At 31.4% G+C, this 22,814-nt stretch overlaps 1 protein-coding gene across 3 annotated transcripts in view; it reads right to left on the reverse strand.

Moving 5' to 3' along the window:
- The window catches only part of COL11A1 (collagen type XI alpha 1 chain), a 491,783-nt gene that overhangs the window by 111,606 nt on the left and 357,363 nt on the right, over positions 1–22,814 (reverse strand). For 2 of the 3 annotated variants that reach the window (XM_064488770.1, XM_064488771.1), the window contains 16 exons: positions 19,117–19,233; positions 18,417–18,509; positions 16,232–16,486; positions 15,414–15,476; positions 13,906–13,947; positions 12,882–12,944; positions 12,158–12,232; positions 11,008–11,091; positions 8,906–8,962; positions 5,652–5,705; positions 3,216–3,269; positions 3,044–3,097; positions 2,780–2,833; positions 1,505–1,558; positions 1,343–1,387; positions 84–137 (listed from right to left, as the gene is read on the reverse strand). In XM_064488770.1, the coding sequence (XP_064344840.1) occupies positions 84–137; positions 1,343–1,387; positions 1,505–1,558; positions 2,780–2,833; positions 3,044–3,097; positions 3,216–3,269; positions 5,652–5,705; positions 8,906–8,962; positions 11,008–11,091; positions 12,158–12,232; positions 12,882–12,944; positions 13,906–13,947; positions 15,414–15,476; positions 16,232–16,486; positions 18,417–18,509; positions 19,117–19,233 (1,218 nt within the window). Of the gene's footprint in view, positions 1–83; positions 138–1,342; positions 1,388–1,504; positions 1,559–2,779; positions 2,834–3,043; positions 3,098–3,215; positions 3,270–5,651; positions 5,706–8,905; positions 8,963–11,007; positions 11,092–12,157; positions 12,233–12,881; positions 12,945–13,905; positions 13,948–15,413; positions 15,477–16,231; positions 16,487–18,416; positions 18,510–18,699; positions 18,853–19,116; positions 19,234–22,814 lie in introns of all 3 variants that reach the window. The other variant, XM_064488772.1, reaches the window with a different exon arrangement.

The following is a 22,814-nucleotide window of genomic DNA, read 5'->3' on the forward strand; positions in this document are numbered from 1 at the left end:
CTGAAAGCTCACAGCCTCTCAGCTTTGAAAAGTCTGGCAACAGCCTTCCCTAGAAAATCTTGACTGTTTTCAGCAATACATACAGGCTGCCCTATAGGTCCTGGAGTTCCCCTTGGTCCCAGCAAACCTCGTGGACCCTAGGAGGAAAAGAAAAACACAGTCTCATAAGAAATGCCTTCAAAACACACCTCTTTCTTTAAAGAAATTTTAATGTAATGTTTAGATTAAAAATATTTGTTCATCTTCTTTTAAAACACTAAAAGTTTTGTTTAAAATACTATCTTCATATGACACAAATACTTAGCACTTATACTGACCCAAAGGTCAAAATGAATAAGTGAGTCTTTAACCAGAAACTGTATCTTTGATTCTATAAATTTACATATGAATCACTCGGAAAACTTTAAAAATAGGAGATATTTTAATGCTTTAAATAAGTCACTTCTGTGTCATTTCCCAATTAGAATGGCAACACTGAATCTTATTATAAATACTCTTATTCAATCAGATAGACTACACAAATAAAAGAGTCCTGATTCTCATTTATTTCACATTTAGGTAGATTCCATCCTGAGAGAATATTTTACTGAGAAAAAGAAACAAACAGCTAGATAACTATATAAGCAGATTAGAGAAACCACTTTTTTGATTTTTAAAATTATTATTATTTAAACAGTCGACTTCTCTTCTTCATCCCCCTCCTCCATCTGTTCCTTCTTCAGAAAAGTCAGTACAATGATTTACTGTCTCTCATATTCACTTAAGCCACTATGCCTTTGAGTTGACAGGCTCTATAATGTCGCAAGCCAGGACTAAAATTAGGAAGCCTGCTTCTAGTTTGGTTCTTTGATTAACTAGCTTTGGGTAAACTTTCCCAATTTAGTTTCCTCAGCTGTAAAATTCAGTGGAAAAAATGATAAAATCTAGCACATCTTATAGTTATATCTGGTATATACTAAGCATCTCATTTTTTTGTTTCTACTGGTAATAAGATTAAATTATCCTAAACACACAAATAGATTCTGGAACTACTGATGGTATAAAGAATTGAAATAAAACAAAAAAAAACAGCAACAAAAACTAGGTAAGGTTTTTTGACCGACAAGATGTTATTGCCCACATTTTTTTCTCTTAATTGTCTAAGACTTTCTCAATAACAAAAAAAGAGCCCTAGGTGTCACTTTTTAGGTTCCTTTTTTTTTTTTTTAACGTAACAACTACCTGGTTAGCATAGGTAAGATTGCAATAGTCACCTGAGTTTATTATTGATTTTGTATATGTAACACCAATTATTATTCCTCCAAAACAGGATATTATATAAAAAATAAAGAAACTTGCTTACAGCTTCACCTGGAAGACCCCTTGGTCCTATTTCTCCATCTTCTCCCTGTCGTTGACAAAATGAACGGGACAGTGATACAATCAGACAGTGTAACATTTCAACACAATTTTGTTCTAAGTTTTAAGTTTAAATATTTCTTAAAGGAAATAAAATTTAATATACCCTCATTCCATCTTCACCAGGAGGACCGGGAGGACCTTGGGGACCTCGTTCACCCTATTAAATAAATCCAAATATAATTACAATATGAAATAAAGCAGTATATTTAGAAGTCTATCCTACAGTTATCCTACCAAATATAACAGAACATTTAGCAGAAAAAACTTATGCTTTATTCTCCCTTCTCAGAAAACTTCAGAGATGAATCAATTTTACATTAACCGAGTTTACATATTAGTATGCTAGGGAAAATGTTCTCTCAACCTAAAAAAGGTTTAAATAAAATACCCCAAATAATTTTCAGACATTTAATTATTAGAAACTAAACCATTTAGAAAAGCATTTTGCTGAAGATTGTCCTAAACATGGATATACTTTGATGATTTTTATTTAATTAAAAAATTTTATGCTTCTAAAATAATTCATATTACATCAGAAGAACTTTAAAAGACTAAAGAAAATTTGGATTTAATAGAAACAAAATTATATATTTCTCTTGACATGTGGTAGGCATGTACTAAATTTCTTGCTAAATATCCATAGGGTTCTCTCTTTTTTCTTTTTTTTTTTCATATTCTTCAATTTTTCTAAAAGTTGTCCTACCTTCATTCTCAATTTCTGCAGAAGAAAAATGTGAAGATCCAAAGCTGACCTTTTTTTTGAAAGACCACTTCTTTGCTCAACTTCCCACTAAAAATATTGACTGGGTTGCTGTCCAGCATCGTGTTTTGTTTAACTTTAGCCAGTTATAAACTCTTGCATTGAACTGAAAATTCATATTATCACAAAGAAATAGCCTGTGGTGTCTCTGTCTACTAGAACCATCTAATTAGTATAATAAAATACAGTACACAGTATATTGTTACATTAATGGCAAACTGCCTACAGGTGTCCTCTTTTGCATATATTTCCACAGACAAAATGTAAGAAGGAAATTGAGGTAATTATCAAAAAAATCATAGGCAAAATTAAATCTCTACACTTGTTCTTCTATAAATATGATAAATATGATATACATGTACATAATGATTCTACCTCTAACTTATGTTTGCATAAAATGAGTATTTTAACATCTAAAAGAAATTAAAGAACTTACATGGGATGTCACATATGTAATTCTACATTTCTTTCTTCAAGTAGATGTAATAATTTAAATGAGTTCACAAATACTTAAATTTTCTTCTTGTTTCTTAAAGTGTATTGATTTGAAATATTTCATAGTATTCCCACATTATCCCTAATAATAAAATAAAAAAGGGACAGAATCATATATCTTACCCTATGACCCTTGTCACCTGGCAGACCTGGAAGTCCATCAAATCCTCGATCCCCCTGCAAAATAAACATCATCATCATCATCATCATCATCATCATCATCATCATCATCATCATCTTCACCACACTCCCAGGCTAACTCCATACTGTAATTTCAATGTGAAATTTTCTTTCCTATCAGGAAACTTTATTTTAAAATATGAAATTTTCAGAGGTGAACTGAGATATGAGATCTGAATATATAAACGTATGAGATGAGCTCCTGACCTTCGCCCCGGGTTCTCCGGGCATTCCTCGTCCTCCATCAGCACCTGGACGACCCTGATAATACCAAGAACATGACTAAGCGAAAGGGATTCCAACTCACACAAAGTAAAAGAAAGTAAAATAATTGACGATTTCAGATGCCCTCAAAATACACAACTAACACCAACCATACCCTTTTTCCAGGTTTTCCTGTTGGACCTGGAGGACCTTGGACACCACGAGGGCCCTGTATGAAAACATCATAATTAACTCATTTTATAGAATTATTAATCAATGAATTCAATCACATTAAGAGAAATGGTTTTAGAAATTTATATCTTCTTAGCTTAACCTTGATCATTTCAGCACCAGAAAATGATTTCTTATGTAAAAATCCAGACAAAGCGGAAGACAAGAGAATCAATTTTTCTAAATGGCATCTTGCCAAAAAGGTCATTATTATTTTATGAAGTTTATATAGGCATGTGATTACATTTAAACAAAACGAATACAAAGTGATATGTTAAACTTTAAAAAAACTCCTCCATTACTCATTTAATTCTCGAAACCTTGGCGTTTGACTGAAAACACTCTTAAACATCCATTTCATTCCTCTTCTCTTTCCAACCGCTTTGTCTTCATCTTTCCCTTTATTTTTTGGAGATTCTCTCCTAAGATATTTTTTCTTTTATAACAGGTATCATATTGGATTATAATTGTCTCCTTTTCCGTAGTTGAATCTCCCATTAAATTGCTGACTATAGCGGTTTTGGACTAAATCTGTCTTTTTTGCATCATACTAATACAATTTATAGCATTGTGCCTGTACATGTTTCTTTCAATCGTCTACAAAATGCTGGAGGATGACTTGGCAACCCCTAATGCACATTACTGACTAGAACCATGCCGTATCAGGTTAACGTTTAAAGATTCTCAGTATCTTTCTCTCTTGAGGCAGTAGAATACAGTGTTATATCAATATTTAATATAACGTGTGAATTGATATACATGTTTTTTAAAATAAAATTACACAGCTAATAATAGATCAAATGTAGTTCCAGTATAAAGATTATATGATCTATTTAATTCACTATACCCTTTTTTAAGTTAAAAAGTATGTATATAATGAGTGTGGTAGAAACTGGAAGACACATTTGAAATTACAAATAATTCCTATGATTGTTGTGAAATGTTGATTATGGAAATATGAAATTAAGGTCGTCTAATGATTAAAGGCTAAAGTAATATAGCTTTTAAAAAATTTTGTAGCAAGGAAAACTTTATTCTATACCTCAGCTGGGAGGCAAAAGACAATAAGAACAGGACAAGTCTTGTTAGTTTTTAATGAAAATGACTGTTCATTTGATATTGCATCTCTTTGGATTTGAGGAGTTAAAGAAAACTGCAAAGTCCATGAAGAGTACTGCAGCATGTTTTCAGACGTCTACTTTGTAAAGAGGTGAGTTTGATCCAAAAGTTTACAAGCTTTGCAAATGATTAAACTCCCTAACTTTTTAAGTATCAATACATCGTTATCTTTACACACCCATGTAAGGGAATACTACTCAGCCACCAAAAGGAATAAACTGTTGATTCACTCATCAACTACAATGAATCCCAAAGGCATTATGGTGAGAAAGAAGCCAGTCTCAAAAGATTACATAATGTATGATTCCATTTACCAGGTATTCTTGAAAACATAAAACTTAATGATGAAAAACAGATCAGTGGTTGTCAGGTATTAGGGTAGGAGGAAAATATGACTCTAAAGTTGTACCAAGAAATTATTCAGGGTTTTAGAACTGCTCTCTACCCTGATGACTGTGGTGGTGGTTATGAAGAATACAGAAAGGTGTTCAAATTCAATTTTACATTATAATATTGTTAAAATAAAACTAATTTAAAAAAAAGTTGAATGGACACTTGAGAGATCCTACAGCCCAATCTGAATGTATATGCTTTGAATATATCAGAAGCATTTTCATTAAAAATGAGTGTATTTTAAAAATAATCACAGTTTGCTTTTCTGTTTTCTAAAATGAGTGTATTTCATAATGTGCTTATAGTGGATGTCTCTATCTACTTATTACCCATCAAAGGAAAACTAATACTTTTAATTGGGCACCATGTAAATATAATCTAGTATCTTTTTAAAAATTTCAGCTCAGATGTCCTCAATTTCTCTTAATTTCCTTAGCTCTACAGAAGGTTGAAAGTTAGCTTCTTTGAGGTATATTAAATATCCTTTCTGAGGTTTGCTAGATTTACTTTCCATAGAAAACATCCTAGGCTTGGGGCAGGGCCACTGTAGGTATAGTTGTAATTGTAGCTATGCAATTGTATAACAATATAAAATATACAACACGCTGCTCTGTACAATCTCAAGCCAATTTAACATTCTGAAGACCTATTACTATCAAGATGTTCCCATCCTAGCTTATTATCTTCTTTTAATAATGTTTAAATTAATCAAGTGATTGGCAGCCAACTGGCCATTAGAGGTTTTTCAATTAAAGAGCTTAAACATAATGTAATTTCTTTACTCATAAAACAGATGGCAGATACTTCAATTCCCATAAGAGATAAAATAAAATCAAAAATAAAAGAAGTGAAATAAATTAATTTTTACCTGAGGACCTGGATCACCAGCCTCACCTTTGGCCCCAGAGGAACCAGGCCCCCCCTGTAGAGAAAAAGTAAACATATAATGATTTAATTTTATCATTCCCTAACCACTTTTCACTTCAAGTAAACATTATTCAAATTACATTTCATCAAATAGTATGATTTTATTAATTAATACAAAAATTTTTCAAGTACTTTTACATCTCATCTCAGACTCTGATTGTGTTCCAGTATGTGAGCTATATTTAAAAGTTAATATTTTGCTGATAACTACAAAAAAGCCAATTTCGTGAAACCACTTTGAAATGTTCTTTAATGTGTGTGCCATCAGAGCACTTACGATGATACACAGGCATTATTTATCATTACACTGGGGTGGAGTACTGAGGAAACACATTTTTATGGAATTGGGTACACACTGAATCCATTTATACAACTTGGCAAAATGTTCATGCTTTTATACTCAGAAGTTTCTCAGACACTGAATTCTATAGCAATAAAATGTCAAGAACAGATGCTGATGTTGTCATTATCATTGTCCTGAAATAATGTCAAAGCATTTTTTCCTAGATTGGTCTTTTTCCGCAGGAGAAGTCCTTATGACAAACATCTCTTACAAACATTTATATAATTCAAAAAGTGCAACAAAAACCTGGAACATTAGCTGGAAAAAATATAAAATTACGTTATAAAAGTGTTGTGAGTCTTAAAAATAAATACTAGGCCATTCACTCTCCTAAAAAGCTTTAGAACATTAAAATTGAACATGGTGATAATAGTTACTTCATGCTGAAGAAGGATACTTTGTGTGTTTCAGAAGTTTCTAATTTATTTAAATCAATACAGATTCAATTAAACAGTGCATTGAATCAAAGTACAAAAAGATTAAAATTATGCTGTCTGAAAATGCTAGATATCTAGAGCCTCCTGGTGGCTCCAAAGTAAAATAACTATTAATACAACTCCCCAAAAACATGGCAAGCAAGTGACACGAATATTCCAATCTTGAAAATTATAAGAACGATGACTCTCAAGCTTCTCATTAAGAATTCTTACAACTAAATTTCTTCAAGAGAGAAACTGGGGTTCTACATTAAATCAGATTATAAATCACAGAACTGAATGCAATTAAAAGTCAATTTATTTTTAATTAATTTACTATATTATATCTTCTGTATATAAACACTATCTACTCAACAGATTATAATTACTTTGCCCAAACACTTATTCTAAAAACCGTCATGCAATAATTGACAGTAACAGAATAGGGAAAAGAATAGTTTCTATGTTTCCTGCATATTTTATAATATAGATCTCCTTTCATTTATAAAAACAAATGGAAAAAATAATTGAATAAAAGAGTTTTTCATTGGAACAATGCACATATTTATGTCTTAAAATATTGTTTCTCTTTTAAACCTTGATACATAAAATACTTTTGGAATTTAGAATTAAGATTTTTGAAGGTCTGTAATAATTTGATGTTCTGGAGCAAAGGATAATAGAAGAGAAAATGGTGTAAACAATATGGATTTTTTTGTCAATATCTACCATTAATATTTTTAGGAAGCTAAAACTTTCTATAAAAAAGACTTAAGCAGTAAAATCAATTCATCTTGGATACTATATTGAGAATCTGTACATGGTTGTTAATGATTTCTCATTGCCAACATGCTATGGTTGTCTGACCCTTAATGACTGGTGAAAACAGGAACCGCTTAATATAACATGCTTTCTTTGGTTCTGCTCATCACTGCACTTACCCTCTACAGATCCACTAGTCTTGAGTCTGTCAGGATGATAAGTAAGGAAATTCCTTTGGAAAATACCACTTTAGAGACCCTAGACCGACATTTTTAAATTAAGCAATAGGCAGTGTTTCCCAAACATGCTTGACCATAAGAATCAGTCTGCTGCACTGATTAAAAATATAATTTGCCAGTTCCAATCCCGACTCTGCATCAGCAGAGTCTTCAGTTGAAGGCCCCAGGAACTTTCACTTTTAATAAAATATACAGGTAATTCTTCTGCCAGCAAATTTACAAAGCACTAGCATACTGTTGACTTTCCTCAGTCATGTAACTTTGTTATTACTAACAAGCAATTAAATATTAACTCTATTTCTTCCTTTGTTAAATGGCATGAAATCTTCCGTGTTCCTGCTTATGTTTTGAGAGGCAGAACAGTAAAACTACAAAGAAAATACGTAATAAGGCATTTAGAAACATGCATAATTTAATTCTGTGGAACATACTGCCAGAACACATGCCACATGAGCTCATATGATTGAGTGTAAAGCCCTTCAAAATATATAAAATATCATAAAACTTCAAGATTGAATTAAGAAAACTATCAATTTATGTAAAAGTACATAAAAACTCGAATAAACTTGAAGAAAGCTACTTATCATCCTAATAAGATCAGTAAAACAGATTAAATAATTAGAAGACTATTTACTTGATTCAAGTTTGAATAAAATAGTTTTGCTGTGTCTACTAAGTAAATGAAAGGTAAAATTTTAATGTTCAGAGTAATAATTTCTGTAAATACCATTATTTTAATAAAGCATGTTGAGCATATAAGATCACATGAAATCTCAGTACAGCATTTTATATCAAAAACACATAATTAAAATAGAAATTATTTTTTTAATTCTAAAAATCAGTGAGAACTCAAGTTGGAATCCTACAGTGCTCTTTTCTCTTAGGAAAAAAATATGATTTCATAAGAATCTGTGTTTTTGTGAACTGCTGCATTGCTCATCATTTGGTAAGTTTCAAAATACCTGAAATGTTTAAAAATATATAGAATATAATAGCTGATCAGCAAGCTAGTAAGGAAAAATAAAACAATTATTTTCCAAAAGTCTCTAAAAGACAAAATAATTGCTCTAATCTCTGAAGCACCATGGAATACTGGAGGCAGCTTAAAGTTTAAGCCAAGTCTCCTAAGATTATGGAATAATTTTCAGTGGCCTCAAATATTTTTTCTTTTTTAGTAGAAATTCTGCTTAGCATAAAATTAAGTTTCAAGAATTTACTGTAAAACTGAACTTTAGTAACTGTAACTATTATGTAAATAAATTATATTTATAGTTTGAAAAGTTAATAGTTTTGCAATGGAAATAAAATCAAGCATAAGTAGGTATTATGTCCCTTACTTTCACCAGCGAGAGATATGGACAATGCCTGACCAAAGTTGCACAAGAAACTACTACTACGGGAATTTAAGCATACATTATGTTATTAGGTAACCTACCACAGGACCCGGTCTTCCAGTTAGACCCATTGGGCCAGGTGGACCTCTCAGAGCAATCTAGAAAATAAAATACAGCAAATTCAGATGAATGTCCTCCTGGATGAGCACATTAAACCACAATATTCATTTGCACATGTTACCCTCAAGTAACAGACGATCAACACAGGTATAATAGCTGCATACTAGAAAGAGTGCCTGATTACTGAAGAATCACAAGTTTCTAGAATGACAAATGACCTAATAAGTATCAGACATTTTTTAAACTGTTGTAACTTACACACACTCTTGTAGCCTATACATTATGATTTAGTCAATGATAAAAGTTAAAATAGATTTTACAATAAGAAACTTCATGTATGACAATTTTTCTACTCTAAAGTGCACTCAGAATAATGTATAGACGTCTCTTAAATAGGTGGGTGCAGTTCTCATTGAAAATAATTTCAGATGTGAACAATTTGAGGTGCTTTAAATAAAAATTTTCTAGCAATATTCTGGGAAAAACTATGACAATTCAAGCCAGATAACAAAAAGCAAAATTGATCAGAAAGTGTTAGGATAATACATTTCTTTTAATAAATCTCAAATTTAATGCTTTATAGAAAAATACACTTATTTTGTAGAATCCTAGGCATGATAGACTGATTACATGCACTATTGACACTGAATATTAGAAATGTGAAATTAGCATACTTGAAAAGCTGGAACAAGTAGAGTGCAAAGAATAAATATTTGACAGATGTTAAATTAGTTTGGTGTGCTATTTTTGAATATTAGTGATTCCAAAAGATGAATACTTAGATCATCACAACAGATACCAAAAATAATATTGTAACAGAAATAATACGTAAAATCATATTAGAAAAGTGCATGAGATGAAAACGATAGAATCTCCAAAATTTCACTACTGACTCACCATGAGATTTTTGACAATATACTTCTTAATCCTTGAGATTAAATATCTGAAAAATTGGAATTATAATGCTTGCTACCTATGTCCAAGTAGGTTAAAAGGACTAATAAAATTAGGAATTCAATGGCCTCATAAAATATTTAAGCTCGAATAGTTACCTAAAATTTGTTCAAAGTAGGCATCATTAGTAAACTGATTTAAAGATTTTTAAATTTCTATTATCCCAAGGTCTAATAAACAAATATTTAAATTTTTCATTGTCTTTATACATGATGTAACCAAACATTGGTATCTTTTCAAATTAATAGACTAACATTTTCAGATAATTTATGCAATCATAAACTTATGATAATAAATAAAACGTTATCACCCAAATGATTTATATCACTTAGAAGGCGGGTACCCATATCCATACCACCTGTAAGTCCTTTATTTCCTTTTTCCTTAAAAAATAAGGCCATTCTATGAATAAAAGTATTATATGATTTTCAACTCTCTCCTGGTCCATTATTTTGGTTTCCTTATCTTAATCACAATGGAGTTAATATAAAAAAACATAATTATATGTTTAATAAGTAGGTAGATAGTGGAAGTTTTCAACTGACAAAGAATTACAAACTGAATGGATCTGGTAGAAAAAAATTATAGATTTAATGATTAGCGCTTAGAATACATATTTGAACTTTGCTTTCCTATATAAGAATGCCTAAGAAATTTAATTTTCTGGATTATTTGGGATATCATGACTAATCTAGAAGATTAGGTAGAAAAACTTATTTTAAACTTTATCCTTTTACTTTATTCATTGATCATAGACATATGCTTTAGCAGGGAAAACTGGATGTAAAAGATAAAGAGTGCTACATATAAATCCACGAATACTTCTTGGGAAAAAAATGAGAAAATTTGTACATCATGGTTTGTGTGTTTTTGCCAGAATTACATACAGCAATACTGCAAGGGCCAGTCTTTTAACTTTAACATTCAATTAAAGAAAATATTCCTACTGGAAAATAGATATTATCTTAGCATTTTCTCCATCTAAGTTCAATATACTATTCAGAACTATTTTGTTCTTAACAGGAGCATCCTCCAGACACACACACACACGCGCGCGCGCACGCGCGCGTACACTCACACAATGTGACACAGAAGCAGGTTACGGGAACCCATCTTTACCCTTTCTTACCCGAGCCTGCTGAAGAATGGCCTGGGCCTGAGCCTCCTGAGCAGAGATGGTTGGTCCTTTGGAACCATCGCCACCATAACGAAACTAAGAAAAGATAGTAACATCCAGAAGCTCAAAATCAGACTTGGTCAAATAGGTGCCTTAATTACTAGAGTAAAAACTGCTTACTTAAAATGGCAGAATTTTACAAAAGTCCAACGTAACTTCATCATGCATCGTGATACTTAGATTTCATTTTTTTAATTTTCTCTGTCCATTATGGACATTCTCTAGACCATGCTCTACCACTTGAAGAGACTAGTTTCAAATTCCATAATTCTTGAAAACTCTGGAATAAGCCATTATCCATTTTCCCACCTGCACAGATGACACCCATTCTATTCACTCATTTGTAAAACTTCTACATGCACTAAGTTTAGTAGTGGTTACAGGCCAACTGCTATTTTGTTATGCAAAATTTTGGAATCTCTATGAACACAGAGGAAATCTTCCTTGAGATAGATTCATTTTGTTTACCTTTTCTTAGGTAATTATCCTAGGAAACTGATCCTTAATGTTTCCTCCCATAAAATTCTAAAACTTTTTAATTTTAACTCAAAATGCAGCATGAGTAAATTTCCCACTCTATATTATTATTACTTGAAATTTCATTACATTTAAATAGATAAACTCAGTTTCTCCCCAAAGATCTTGGACAACTTTAAAAAGCAATCTTAAGGTAAAGCAAATAATTTTTGAGCAATGAATAATGATGCTATAGATATGTTATTTAAAAAGTATCAACTATTGTCTACATAGTAGTGAATACTATAGGTATTTTAAGTTAAATAACACATGAAATGTATAAAATCATATGACTATGATTAAAGTACATTATTTAAAATATTAAGAAAATCTTTTAAGATTTGTCATCAAAAATATAATGAAATATTGAAGGCTTAGTTCTACTGCAGAGATTAATATTTACCAGAATTTTGTTTCAATAAAATTCAGTAAAATGTACCATAATTTCTGAATTATGCTTGACTTCAAGTATCTCTACCTCATACCATGGTTTTCTGATTGATCTGTAATATGGTTCAACAATATTTTTCAACAATAAGATGACAAAATACCAAGTCATCTTTATAGCAATTAAAAAAAACCATACCGGTAACATTAACATGGTACCAGGAGGACCAGGTAGTCCGTCAGCCCCTGGTAAACCAGGACGTCCTGGGGGACCCTAGGGAAGTAAATGAAATCATCAAATTAATAAGTAAACAAAATCATTAAATTAATTAGAAACAGAATAACTTTTAATAACAGAAGTTTACATTATCTACTTCGCATTTGTCTTCTACTTCTTGTTTAATCTCTTTTGAGTAAGTATACCTAGGGAGGACTATATTTCATGGCACTAGTTTTTCATAATTCAAATAATGCACAAAGTTATTGGCTACTCAAGGAAGGAGGAGAAAGAGAGAATGGGATTTTATAAGAAGAGTTTTTGAAAGACAACACAAATGGTCTATTTCACCATGTGACCCATGAGTTGATCTTCATATTGGGATGCAGGCTTATTAACTCATTCTACCAGCATCCAACTAAATACCCATGGGAGTTCCTGGAAAATATGTCTGAATTCAAACTGAAGAATTGAATCTAATGTATCAGGTTCATATCAAAATGGAATTGATTAGAAATAAAAGTTTTCTTACTAATGCACATTCTTTATGCTCACTTTTTAAATTATACTTAGAAAAGTTAAAATTTTGCACAACACTGAATTCATGTGTTATTCAAGTGAGAAGGATAATATGTTAAACTTGCAGAATATAGTTTAATTCTTTTCATCTATTTTGCACTCTTTTGTTATGAGTCCCTTCACTTACCCTCTCGCCAGGGTCACCCGGGGGTCCACTGGGGCCTTGTAGACCTGGAGGACCCATAAGACCCTACAGAGAAATAAACCATGATTTGAGTCAGAATCCTGATTTCATTAGCATTCAGGTAAATTCATCCTAGTAAAATCAAAGATGAACTCATTTATATTTCATAAATAAACACTTTTCTCTCAAACAGTTGCCCTATTTATCTCCCAATAAAAAGACAACATATAGGGACTACTTTGAAGCTAGCTCCGCTCTTCCTCTGCGATGCTGCTCTCGGGATGGAGGCAGACATTCCAAGGAAGAACAGGAAAGCAGAACATGCCAGCGTACAGTCCCTGGGGTGAAAGCTGGTTCCCAGTTCTTACTGAAGAAATGATACGCTCATTCAATTACACCACAAAAATGTGATTGCAAAGTTGAAATGTAGCAATCATTACATTTCTCTATGGGTAAAAGTATTTAAAGGCACCAGCATAACATGTTTGTTTCAGATAACAAGAATTTAATTAATTCCACAAAAGACAGAGGATTTCTTTCAAAGTCAGATCAGTACAACTATCTGAGAATAAAGATGCTGATGAGTAACATCAGCTTTTCTAGGAAACGACAATGGAAGCTGATAATCACTCCATTCAGGAGTTGACATAAGGCAGTTATAGTCTACTTAGAATTCTCAACTCCATACATTGAGATATATCTATACATCTAAAAAAATAAGGATGGCTTTTTAAAAATTCTTCTAGCTCTCAGGTACAAAGTTTCAGATGAGGTTAGAAGAGTCAGAGATACTTAAGCAACAAAAATACTGAAAACAAAATTTAATTTAACAGCTCTGAAAAGAATTTCATTTGGATAGCCAAATCAGAAAGTGTTTCAAGACCACCAGGTCCTCTAACCAAGTATTCGCCTCTATAATTCAATACTCAATTAGTCTAAAATATATAAATTTAATAATGTAATAGAAACCTTATATCTGATTATAAAAAAAAATCAAGACAAAAATAATCTTAAAATATTTACATACCGCAGGTCCTGCTGGCCCTGGTGGTCCTTCAATAAGCATGCCCTACAGTTTAAAAAAGACAGAGTCATTGCTAGGGAAAGGTAACCCCTAACCTCTTGTCTCAGTGACACTCAGTATCACATCATTGCATTTTAAAAGGTGAATTCTCTGTTCCTACCTATAAAACCAATTACAAACATTTTTGCATAGGGAAGAGAGGAAATTCAAAATGATAGAAGACATAATCCCTGTCCTCAGAAAATCTGTGAACTAGCTAGCCAGGAAGTAACTATTCAGATAAGTAAGATGACAAGGAGAATATGCCAAGTGCTCCCCCAAACGGCAAAGCAGAGACATTTAACCAAGTTTTCTCTAGCACCCAGAATAATGACTGGCACAAAGCAAGAACTTAGTAAATACTTGCTGTGTGAATGGAAGAATGGAAGAATGGAAGTAAGTGACACCTGAGTACCTTAATTCAGGAAAAGGAGAGACAGTCCAGGTTAAAGAATTGGGCATAAATATGAGATAAGTTCTTAAACAGATAAGAGAATAGAATACTACTTCAGGATAAGAACCCAATTCTGGAAAGTTTATGTTTCTAATGCTGAAAATTGTTCTGTCATTTAAAAATTTGGTTTTAAATTTTCATAACAAGGGCAAATTAATTTTGAAAAATATATTTATTTGGCATGCTTTCTCAGATTATGAAGTAATACAGTAAACAAATGTCCTTATAGATGTATCTTTTTAATCTTTATCTTCCCCTCCTTTTAAAAAATTCTTATATCTTTGAAGTTTCTGAAATGATTTTCATGACCTTGAGGCAAACAGTTAAACATACTTCTTTAGTTCTATGCAATATTTTTCCCAAGTTGCTGATTATGAAAAACAATAGTAAAATTGATTTCTACTAAGAATTTGCTTCTCATCAATATCTTGAGTAGTGATAACATTAATAAAAATTTAAAAAATCACTTTTGGAACAAATGGGAGATTTATACCAATGGAAGAAAAGAAAGTGAATTTTAAAAAGAACATACTCATATTATTACATGATATTATTTGGATATGAAACAAATAAGTACTATGTCAAATAATATATTTCTAATAATGTCAAATCATAGCAGTTAGAGGGAAAATCACTGGATTGGAAAGCAGAAGAGCTAAAGTCTGGTCATGTCTCAACCACCAAACATCTGAACCTCACAAAAGTTACTTAAAACCTTTAGATCTTAGGTTCCTTAGTTGTAAAATGAAAGAATTAGACTAAAACATTTTCAGCTACTTTCAAATTTCAAAATTCTTTATCTCTACATTTTTTGATTTGTCGAAATTCTACTAGCCAGAAATGGCCTTATTAACTTACTTATTTGTGATTTAACTTACTAATTATGAACAGCTGAATGTTAGAATTTTCAATAGTAATATGTAAGCATACATAATAATTTATAGTGGTGATAGCTCATAATATAAATTAAACAATTGTGCCAACTTTTACAATGAATGTATTCACACAAGTTACTTACAGGTTCAACAACTGCTGGTTCTCCTTTCTGCCCTTTTTCTCCATATGCACCATGGCCATTTATCTGTTGAGTGAAAAATTCAAGCAGCCTGTCTTTAAGTAAATAAGGCCATTTAAGTATTTTTTTAAAGGTAATATATTCAACTAAGTGCACTTAAAACAACCTATTAAAATGTGCTTTTTAAAATAGAAACTTATTAAAGGCTTAAATACTGAAAATATACAAAGGAAAGCATAATGAACATTAATACTAAATCTTGAATGAGATTGAACAATTGCTTCTTAAAGACGTATTACAGAAAGATAAAGACATCCGTAGGCCTCACTTATTATCCCAAAGCATTAAGCAAAAAATGTCTTCAAATTAAATTTAATAAATTAGAGGTGGGGAGAAGAAATGGGTGAAGGGGGTCAACAGGTAAAATAATAGTAATAAGAATGATAATAATAGTAATTAATACAGTGCATTACTGAGCATGACCAGAAAATAAAAATAAATAAAATAGTCTAAAAATCAGAAAACAGTCTCAGTACCCAGAATAACAATGACTAAATTTTAATCTTATCAATGACAAGAAAATTTGGATACAACACTATTAAGGATTATTCTTTCAAATTAAGACTCCACTGGTGTGGCCTGAGATACAAATGCTGAAGATGCCCTGGAGGAAGAATCTATGAAGGTGTCCTAGTAGCGAAAAATATTCATAATTTATATAAGAACACAACTATATTTTAAACCTGAAATGACATCAAGATGACCATGAAAATACTCCAGAAATACGACATACAATGACACAGAGCGTAACACTGACTTACGCTTGTTTCTGTAATATCTGTTTCTGCTGGAACACCTGGACCAAATTCTTCGTTAGTGGGGCTTGTTGGTTTATCTTCATAGTCTTTATATTCATAAAAGTCATATTCGCCTAAATCTCCATCTACCAGAAGATCAGAGTCCCTGCCGTCTATTTCTTTGTTTTCATATAACGTATCCTCGGAATTTTTCCTCTGGGAATCATAATCCTCTCCAGTTAGATATTCTTCAGTAAATACTTCTTCAACTGGATTTGGCTATTAATTTAAGGCGCAAGGAATTGGAGAACATGAAGTTTACTGTTAGTAAAGCAAGGTAAGTGTTTGCAATTTCAACTTGATGGAATGTGACAGGAAATTGTATGAATGCTACTCAAGCAAGTCTGAAAGCTGGGAAAGGATGGCTTTTCAGTTTCATTGAAAGAAATATTTCTCTACTCTGGTGTGCACAAGGAAATATTGCTTTCAAAGCACTTTTCCCAATAAACTGCAAATATTCACATAGATTCAACATGTGTATTTGCTTGTTTGTTGGAAAAAAGCTTGCTATGAAATTTGATATTTACTTTATAATTTAAGATATGAGTGATAAAGTTATATAAATTTAAAGCTTGTTTAATTTTCAAATCTCACAGAACATAATGGAATACAATTGCTACCAGAAAAGCCATGTAAGTTTAACTAATCCAAAAAATATATAACAATGCCAATATTTAGGTTTATCATTACAATATTTATGTAGAGTATCTAGTTATTATATTACCAAAGAGTTCTTTAAAGCAAATAAAATATAAATTATAGTTCTCAGAATTTAAGACAATAGAACAGATTGCTGTACAGTCTCATAAAGAGTAGAAAATATTTACTCAAAGGTAAAAATTATATCAAAAATACTATCTCAGAGATATAGAAAAATAAACCAAGTATATTTTTTCATTAATAATTCCTCATTAATAACATGAATCTGAATAATATTTATGAATTTTTGGCCATATTATTATTTTGATGAGGTTCAAATTAAACAATTTATCTTGCTACTTTTTGAATTTTATTTTTAAATAACTTGTTTGCTATGACATAGTGAATCCAGATGATAGAATAATATTGAATAAATAAGTATTTCATAAAATTATGTGAATGAAAAATGTGGTTAAATGATTAATTGAGCAATTATTAACTGAAATAAAATGTCCAATAACCATAATAAATTTGTATTCTTAGACAATGAAGATATCTTATCTATAAGGAGTGCATATTATCCAGAATCAGAATATTACTATATTCATAGCTCTGAACTAAAAAGCTGTAAGAATTAGAGCAGATAAATAAACATCTTGAATCAAGGTATCCATTTTTGGAAAACAACTAATTTGGACTAGATGAAACAAAATCTGTTCTTATCCTAAAATGTTGTTATTCTAAATGATGTGTTTGCATGCAAAGTCCCACTGAGTTTATTTGCCTCATTGAGACACATATTATATAAATTTTCTAATAAGAAAATGACTCAGGTATTCCTAATACTAGGTGTGATGGGAATTTAACAAAGTTAAACTGAATTGTATACTTATTTTCTTCATGATCAGAATGTATGCATAATACGAAATTCAGGAAGACTATTCTATTTGTACGTGTATGTACTTTAACAATTTCATTAAAAGGACTGGACGAGGTTAAGATATATTATTATAACCATAATTAAGGTTGAAAATGTAAATAGCCATTAAAATCCACTAAGACTATATTTTCTCAAAATGTCTGTGTCATAAAAATGCATGATTATTGGTCAGATGGAGTGAATTCTAATTGTATCATTTGATGATACAATTTTCACTTTAGAGGATTCTCCTCCTCAGAGAAGGATCATGTTGTGAAGACCCTTCATCACAACATGCTGAGAAGCCTGCTCAGTCCAAAGAGCAATCAAGAAAATGACAGCAGTCAATTCAGTTTGATCAGTTTAGCATTTGCATGAAGCAAAGGGTCATGCAAAACCTGAATTGACATTAATTTTAAGTCATTGTTTTTAATAATAGTGAACCAATGCTCTTGTTTCTCTTACCTCAGTAAAACAATAAAAACAACAAACTTTTCACAGGTTATAGATTCTTCCAGAGTAAGAAATATGAAGAAATATTACACATTTTAAAAATTTGGTCACTGATTTAACGCTGTCTATGAGCATTACCTCATTTGGTCCGGATACACGCCTAGGAGCTTCTGTCTGGTAACTTTCCACTGTTCCATAATTGTATTCTTGAAAATCATCAACAATATTCGCCTAACGGTAAATTCAAAAGAAGAGCAGTTAGTAAAAATGTAAGGTAATCCCAAACCTCTGGAAATCATGATTTAACTGGGGTATCGTATTAGCCAAATGATAATTTATCTAGTTGGGTTGGGACAATGACTCATCATCAGAGATCTTCCAGCTTATCTAGGAGAGATCTTGATTGCTTTTTCTTCGCTACCTTTACCCCTAGCTTGGCTTTTGCCGCTGCTTGATAACTTTTCTTCTTCTTGGATGCAAATTTTTCAGATTTAGGGGGTGTAAACTTTTTGAACTTTTCCTTTGAGTTAGTGGCCATTGTCTTCATCTTCCTTTTGGAATTGAATTTCTTTTTCTGTAAAATGTGGTGAAAGATGGAATGGAAAAACATAAATAAAGTGAAAAGAGAAATAAAGAGCATGGATGAAAGAAAGGATAAGCAGAGCAAAACGAGCGCCATTCTCTCAGGACCGCTACTGCCAAATAAAAATCACAGTTATCAGGTCACAGAAATCAGATGACTGAAAGGTTCATGGTAAGTTTGAGGAAGAGAGGACATAAGGAACCAAGGATGACAAACAGCAGGGCACCGTGCACAAGGGTGCTACTGTGCTTTTACCTCGGTTTGGGTTATTGTCTCCTCAGTTACAGTGGGTGTCTCTGTTACACTCTCAGCCTCCTTATACTCTGCTTCCCCATACTCATAGTCATATTCCATTATATCCTCAGGTGCATACTACATCGCAAAGGGAAAAATATCAGGCAATCTTGTTAGCTGCAGGTAATACGATTAACAAAGTGGAAATCGCCATTCTTAACTTTTACTACCAAGAGTAATAGTTAAGAGACAAGGGAATACTGTTATTCCAATGTTACTTTGTATTACAAGAAGTATTATACTGTCTTACACAGAGTATAATAACATAGTGACAAAGCAGGTTTTCTAAGAGCAGCCCAGTGGTTAGGAGTGTGAGGAAACTAAAAGTTTAGAATATTAATTCAAATTTTTAATTGTCGAATATTAATTCAAACATAGCAATTACATACTTTGGACATAGTTTTTAAATATTCATGTTAATTCTGATTTGTAAAAATTGCTACACTAGCCTCCTTTATAAAAATTTTACAGCAATTTCAATTGGTTTTTTTTTTTCCATTAAACTACATATTAAAAACAAAAGTAGGGAGAATAGTCTTCCCAAGTAGGAAAGAATTTTCATCTATTGTGAGATGGCAAAGGAAGAAGGAAGGGAAACAGAAGGAATATGAAGTGAGTCTACATTCTATTTGGAATACTGGAACCAGTGGAAAGCTACAATCTAAAATTTATTCAGAAATAATGAATTTGCTATAGACTTACTTAAGATCAAAATAAGTACAGAATACTTGTGAAGCATTAAAAGATTCAAAATTAGATCTGTTTATAATTAATACATTATTTCAATTTTTAAAAATACAGCTTTTTTTCTATCAAAAAAGAGTAAAACACAGATATCTTATTATTTATATTTATTATTATATAATGTTATATATACATATATGTACATATATGCTAAAAGCAACCTATTTGCAATTCCCTAAGTATTATATTTGGTAAAATTCCAATTATATCCCAACGAGGCCTCCCTTGGCAATTCAAATTGCCAGAAAATTCCTTTTAATCTGCCAGAAAAATAACTCTTTATCACATCTTTTAGGGAATTGTGATCACTGTGCCTTCTAATAAGTTCTTTTATATAAAGCAATGCAATTGAGCATAAATTTCACAGAGACATGTAATGAGACATGTCCAAAACTGATCCCCTGGCAATATTGTACACCTGGCCCTTAATTAAATGAATTTCATATTGAAATATATGCACATGCCTTTAGTGTTCTTTATGATTGTCAAAAGTTCAACCTGGTTGAATTAACTGAAACAGGCTCATAATTTTATCTATCCAGTAATAGTTTTATTATCATTGAATATACATTTGAAGGGCTTTAACAAAGCTTCGTTCTAATTAGAATTTGAGTGGAATTTGGTAAAATAGAAGAATGCATTTATATAACACTTCCAACATTTTTGTTTCTTCATACCTCTACAAGCAAGATATGATGCCAATTATTTCTAGGAAAGTTAATACAAGTATTAATGAATAGCATCATTAAGTAAATAAAACAACTAAATACTGAATTTATATACATATTAAAACATACTTATGGAAACTGAATATTGCCTAATGAATACTATTTCTGTGGTTATGGCCACCCATGTTGGAATAAGAAATATTGGACTTGTATAAATACTAGCTGCTACTCTGAAGTAAAACCACAACAAAAAGCAGCCAACTACCTTTACTAAATTTATATCATGTTTTTCCTTATAGAAGGAAACCTCTTCTAACTTCTATAATTCTCTCCTCGATTTAAACGTTTTTCAAATGGAGATCAAGCAGACTAGGTGTGGTTGTGGAACGATGAAGGCATAACACACTCACCTCCTTAGGCACTAAAGCACATCTTTTTCTTAGAGCCACTCAGGAGTCAGTGAAAAGAATCACTGTTTCTGTTCTCATTTCTTTATCTAAACAACACTCCACTTTTGGTGGGTATTGGTGTACTGAGGGCCATGCTGGTCTATGTGAAGCTTTACAAACTGTTTTTAGAGATGATTCTCCCTTCTTAGTATGGAATTTGGGGGTGCCTCCAAGACATGTCAAAAAGAGAGAACTGGTTGTAATCAATCAGATGAATATACACAAAAAAAGACGTGCAGGGACGGAATGATTCCCACTAGAATCTGTGAGTTGCCGAACATGAATTTGTGTGTTAGGAGAAAGGGCCTTCTTCTAGAATGGCATTAAGTCTGTTCTTATTCAGTTTGTTAAGAAAATAGTAGAATCAGTAAATACCTGTTCATTTATGAGAACCAGAATATATATAAACTACTGAGTGCAACAAGATTAAGGTAATAAATTTCTTTATAAATATTGTTTTTCCTTGGCTTCTTTTTCCTTTTCCATCCTTTATTTAAAAAAAAAAAAGGTCCATTGCCTACTATATATAGGGCATTATAGTCTGTGTAATACATTAAGAAAGAATCATATGTAGATTTAACATCTAGTTCCTTATCAGATAGGAAGATAACTTAACTTGATAAGAAAATCCCAAAACCACCATAATTTTAATATTAGTTACTATGTTATATAAATGGTATCATGTAGGTACAAGTCAAATTATAGTCTGATATTATTGCTATAATTTAAGTCTATCTTCACAATATATTTCACTGTATGATGATTATGCAATGTGCCAAACACATAAAAAACTGAATTTTAAGAATAAATTAAAATGTTACTTAAAGGATATGAACTACACAAAAAAAATCACAGGTTGAAGAAAGTACATTTGAGTTAATTTATAAAAGCAATTGACATATTTTGTTAATCCAGGTTAGAATAATAAATATGCAATTGTCACAAGTTTATTAACAGAAAATTAAGCAATATAAAGTACAACAGGTATATTTGATGCTCTAGATTGTACTTTATGTTCATTATTCACTGGTAACATTGCATTCCAATTTTGTAAAGGCAGAACAATTATTAAAATGTATTTTTGTAATACAATGACATTTTAATGGCTATAGTTCAAAAGTAATATAAGGACAGCTTACTAATTGTGTTAACCACATTTTTTTTTAACTAGTATAGAATGGTTATCTTAGTATTGAAGTAGCAGTATAATTTAGAATTGGAGAAAAAGTGAGAGCTGCTTCTTCAAAAAATTTTTCACTGTGACACATTCAATATAGAAACTATAAGAAAACTATTATCGCATCACTGGACCAGATTTTCAGGCAGTGTTTACTATAGCAGCGTGCTGTTTTCCTCATCAAATGCTTGTAGTCGAAACAAGTTTTATCAGCAGAATGTTAAATTTATGAATCAACAACTAAAATCAAAAAGGTAAAGTTTACTTGTAAATGAATTTAAGAATAAAATGGTATAAAAATACTATTTTGCTTTACAATAACTCAGCTTACCTGACATAATAGCATTAAAACATGGGAATAAAACATCCCAAGGTGATATAATAAGAAAGCATACCTTCATTCTTCCCCAAATCAGAGCCATATCTGTTGCTAAAAAGAACAAGACTTGTCTTTCTTAAAACAAGAGCAAAATACAGTTCATCAGACTTGAACATGTATACTAAATGTTATCGATTTTAATTGAATCATCACAAAATCTCTAAGATATAAAAACACTAAACCTGATCAGTAGTTTATCTATCCTCTTGAAATTCACAGACTGTTTTAATAAATCATGAAGA

Source organism: Camelus dromedarius, chromosome 9, assembly GCF_036321535.1.
Source record: "Camelus dromedarius isolate mCamDro1 chromosome 9, mCamDro1.pat, whole genome shotgun sequence".
NCBI classification, from domain to species: Eukaryota; Metazoa; Chordata; class Mammalia; order Artiodactyla; family Camelidae; genus Camelus; species Camelus dromedarius.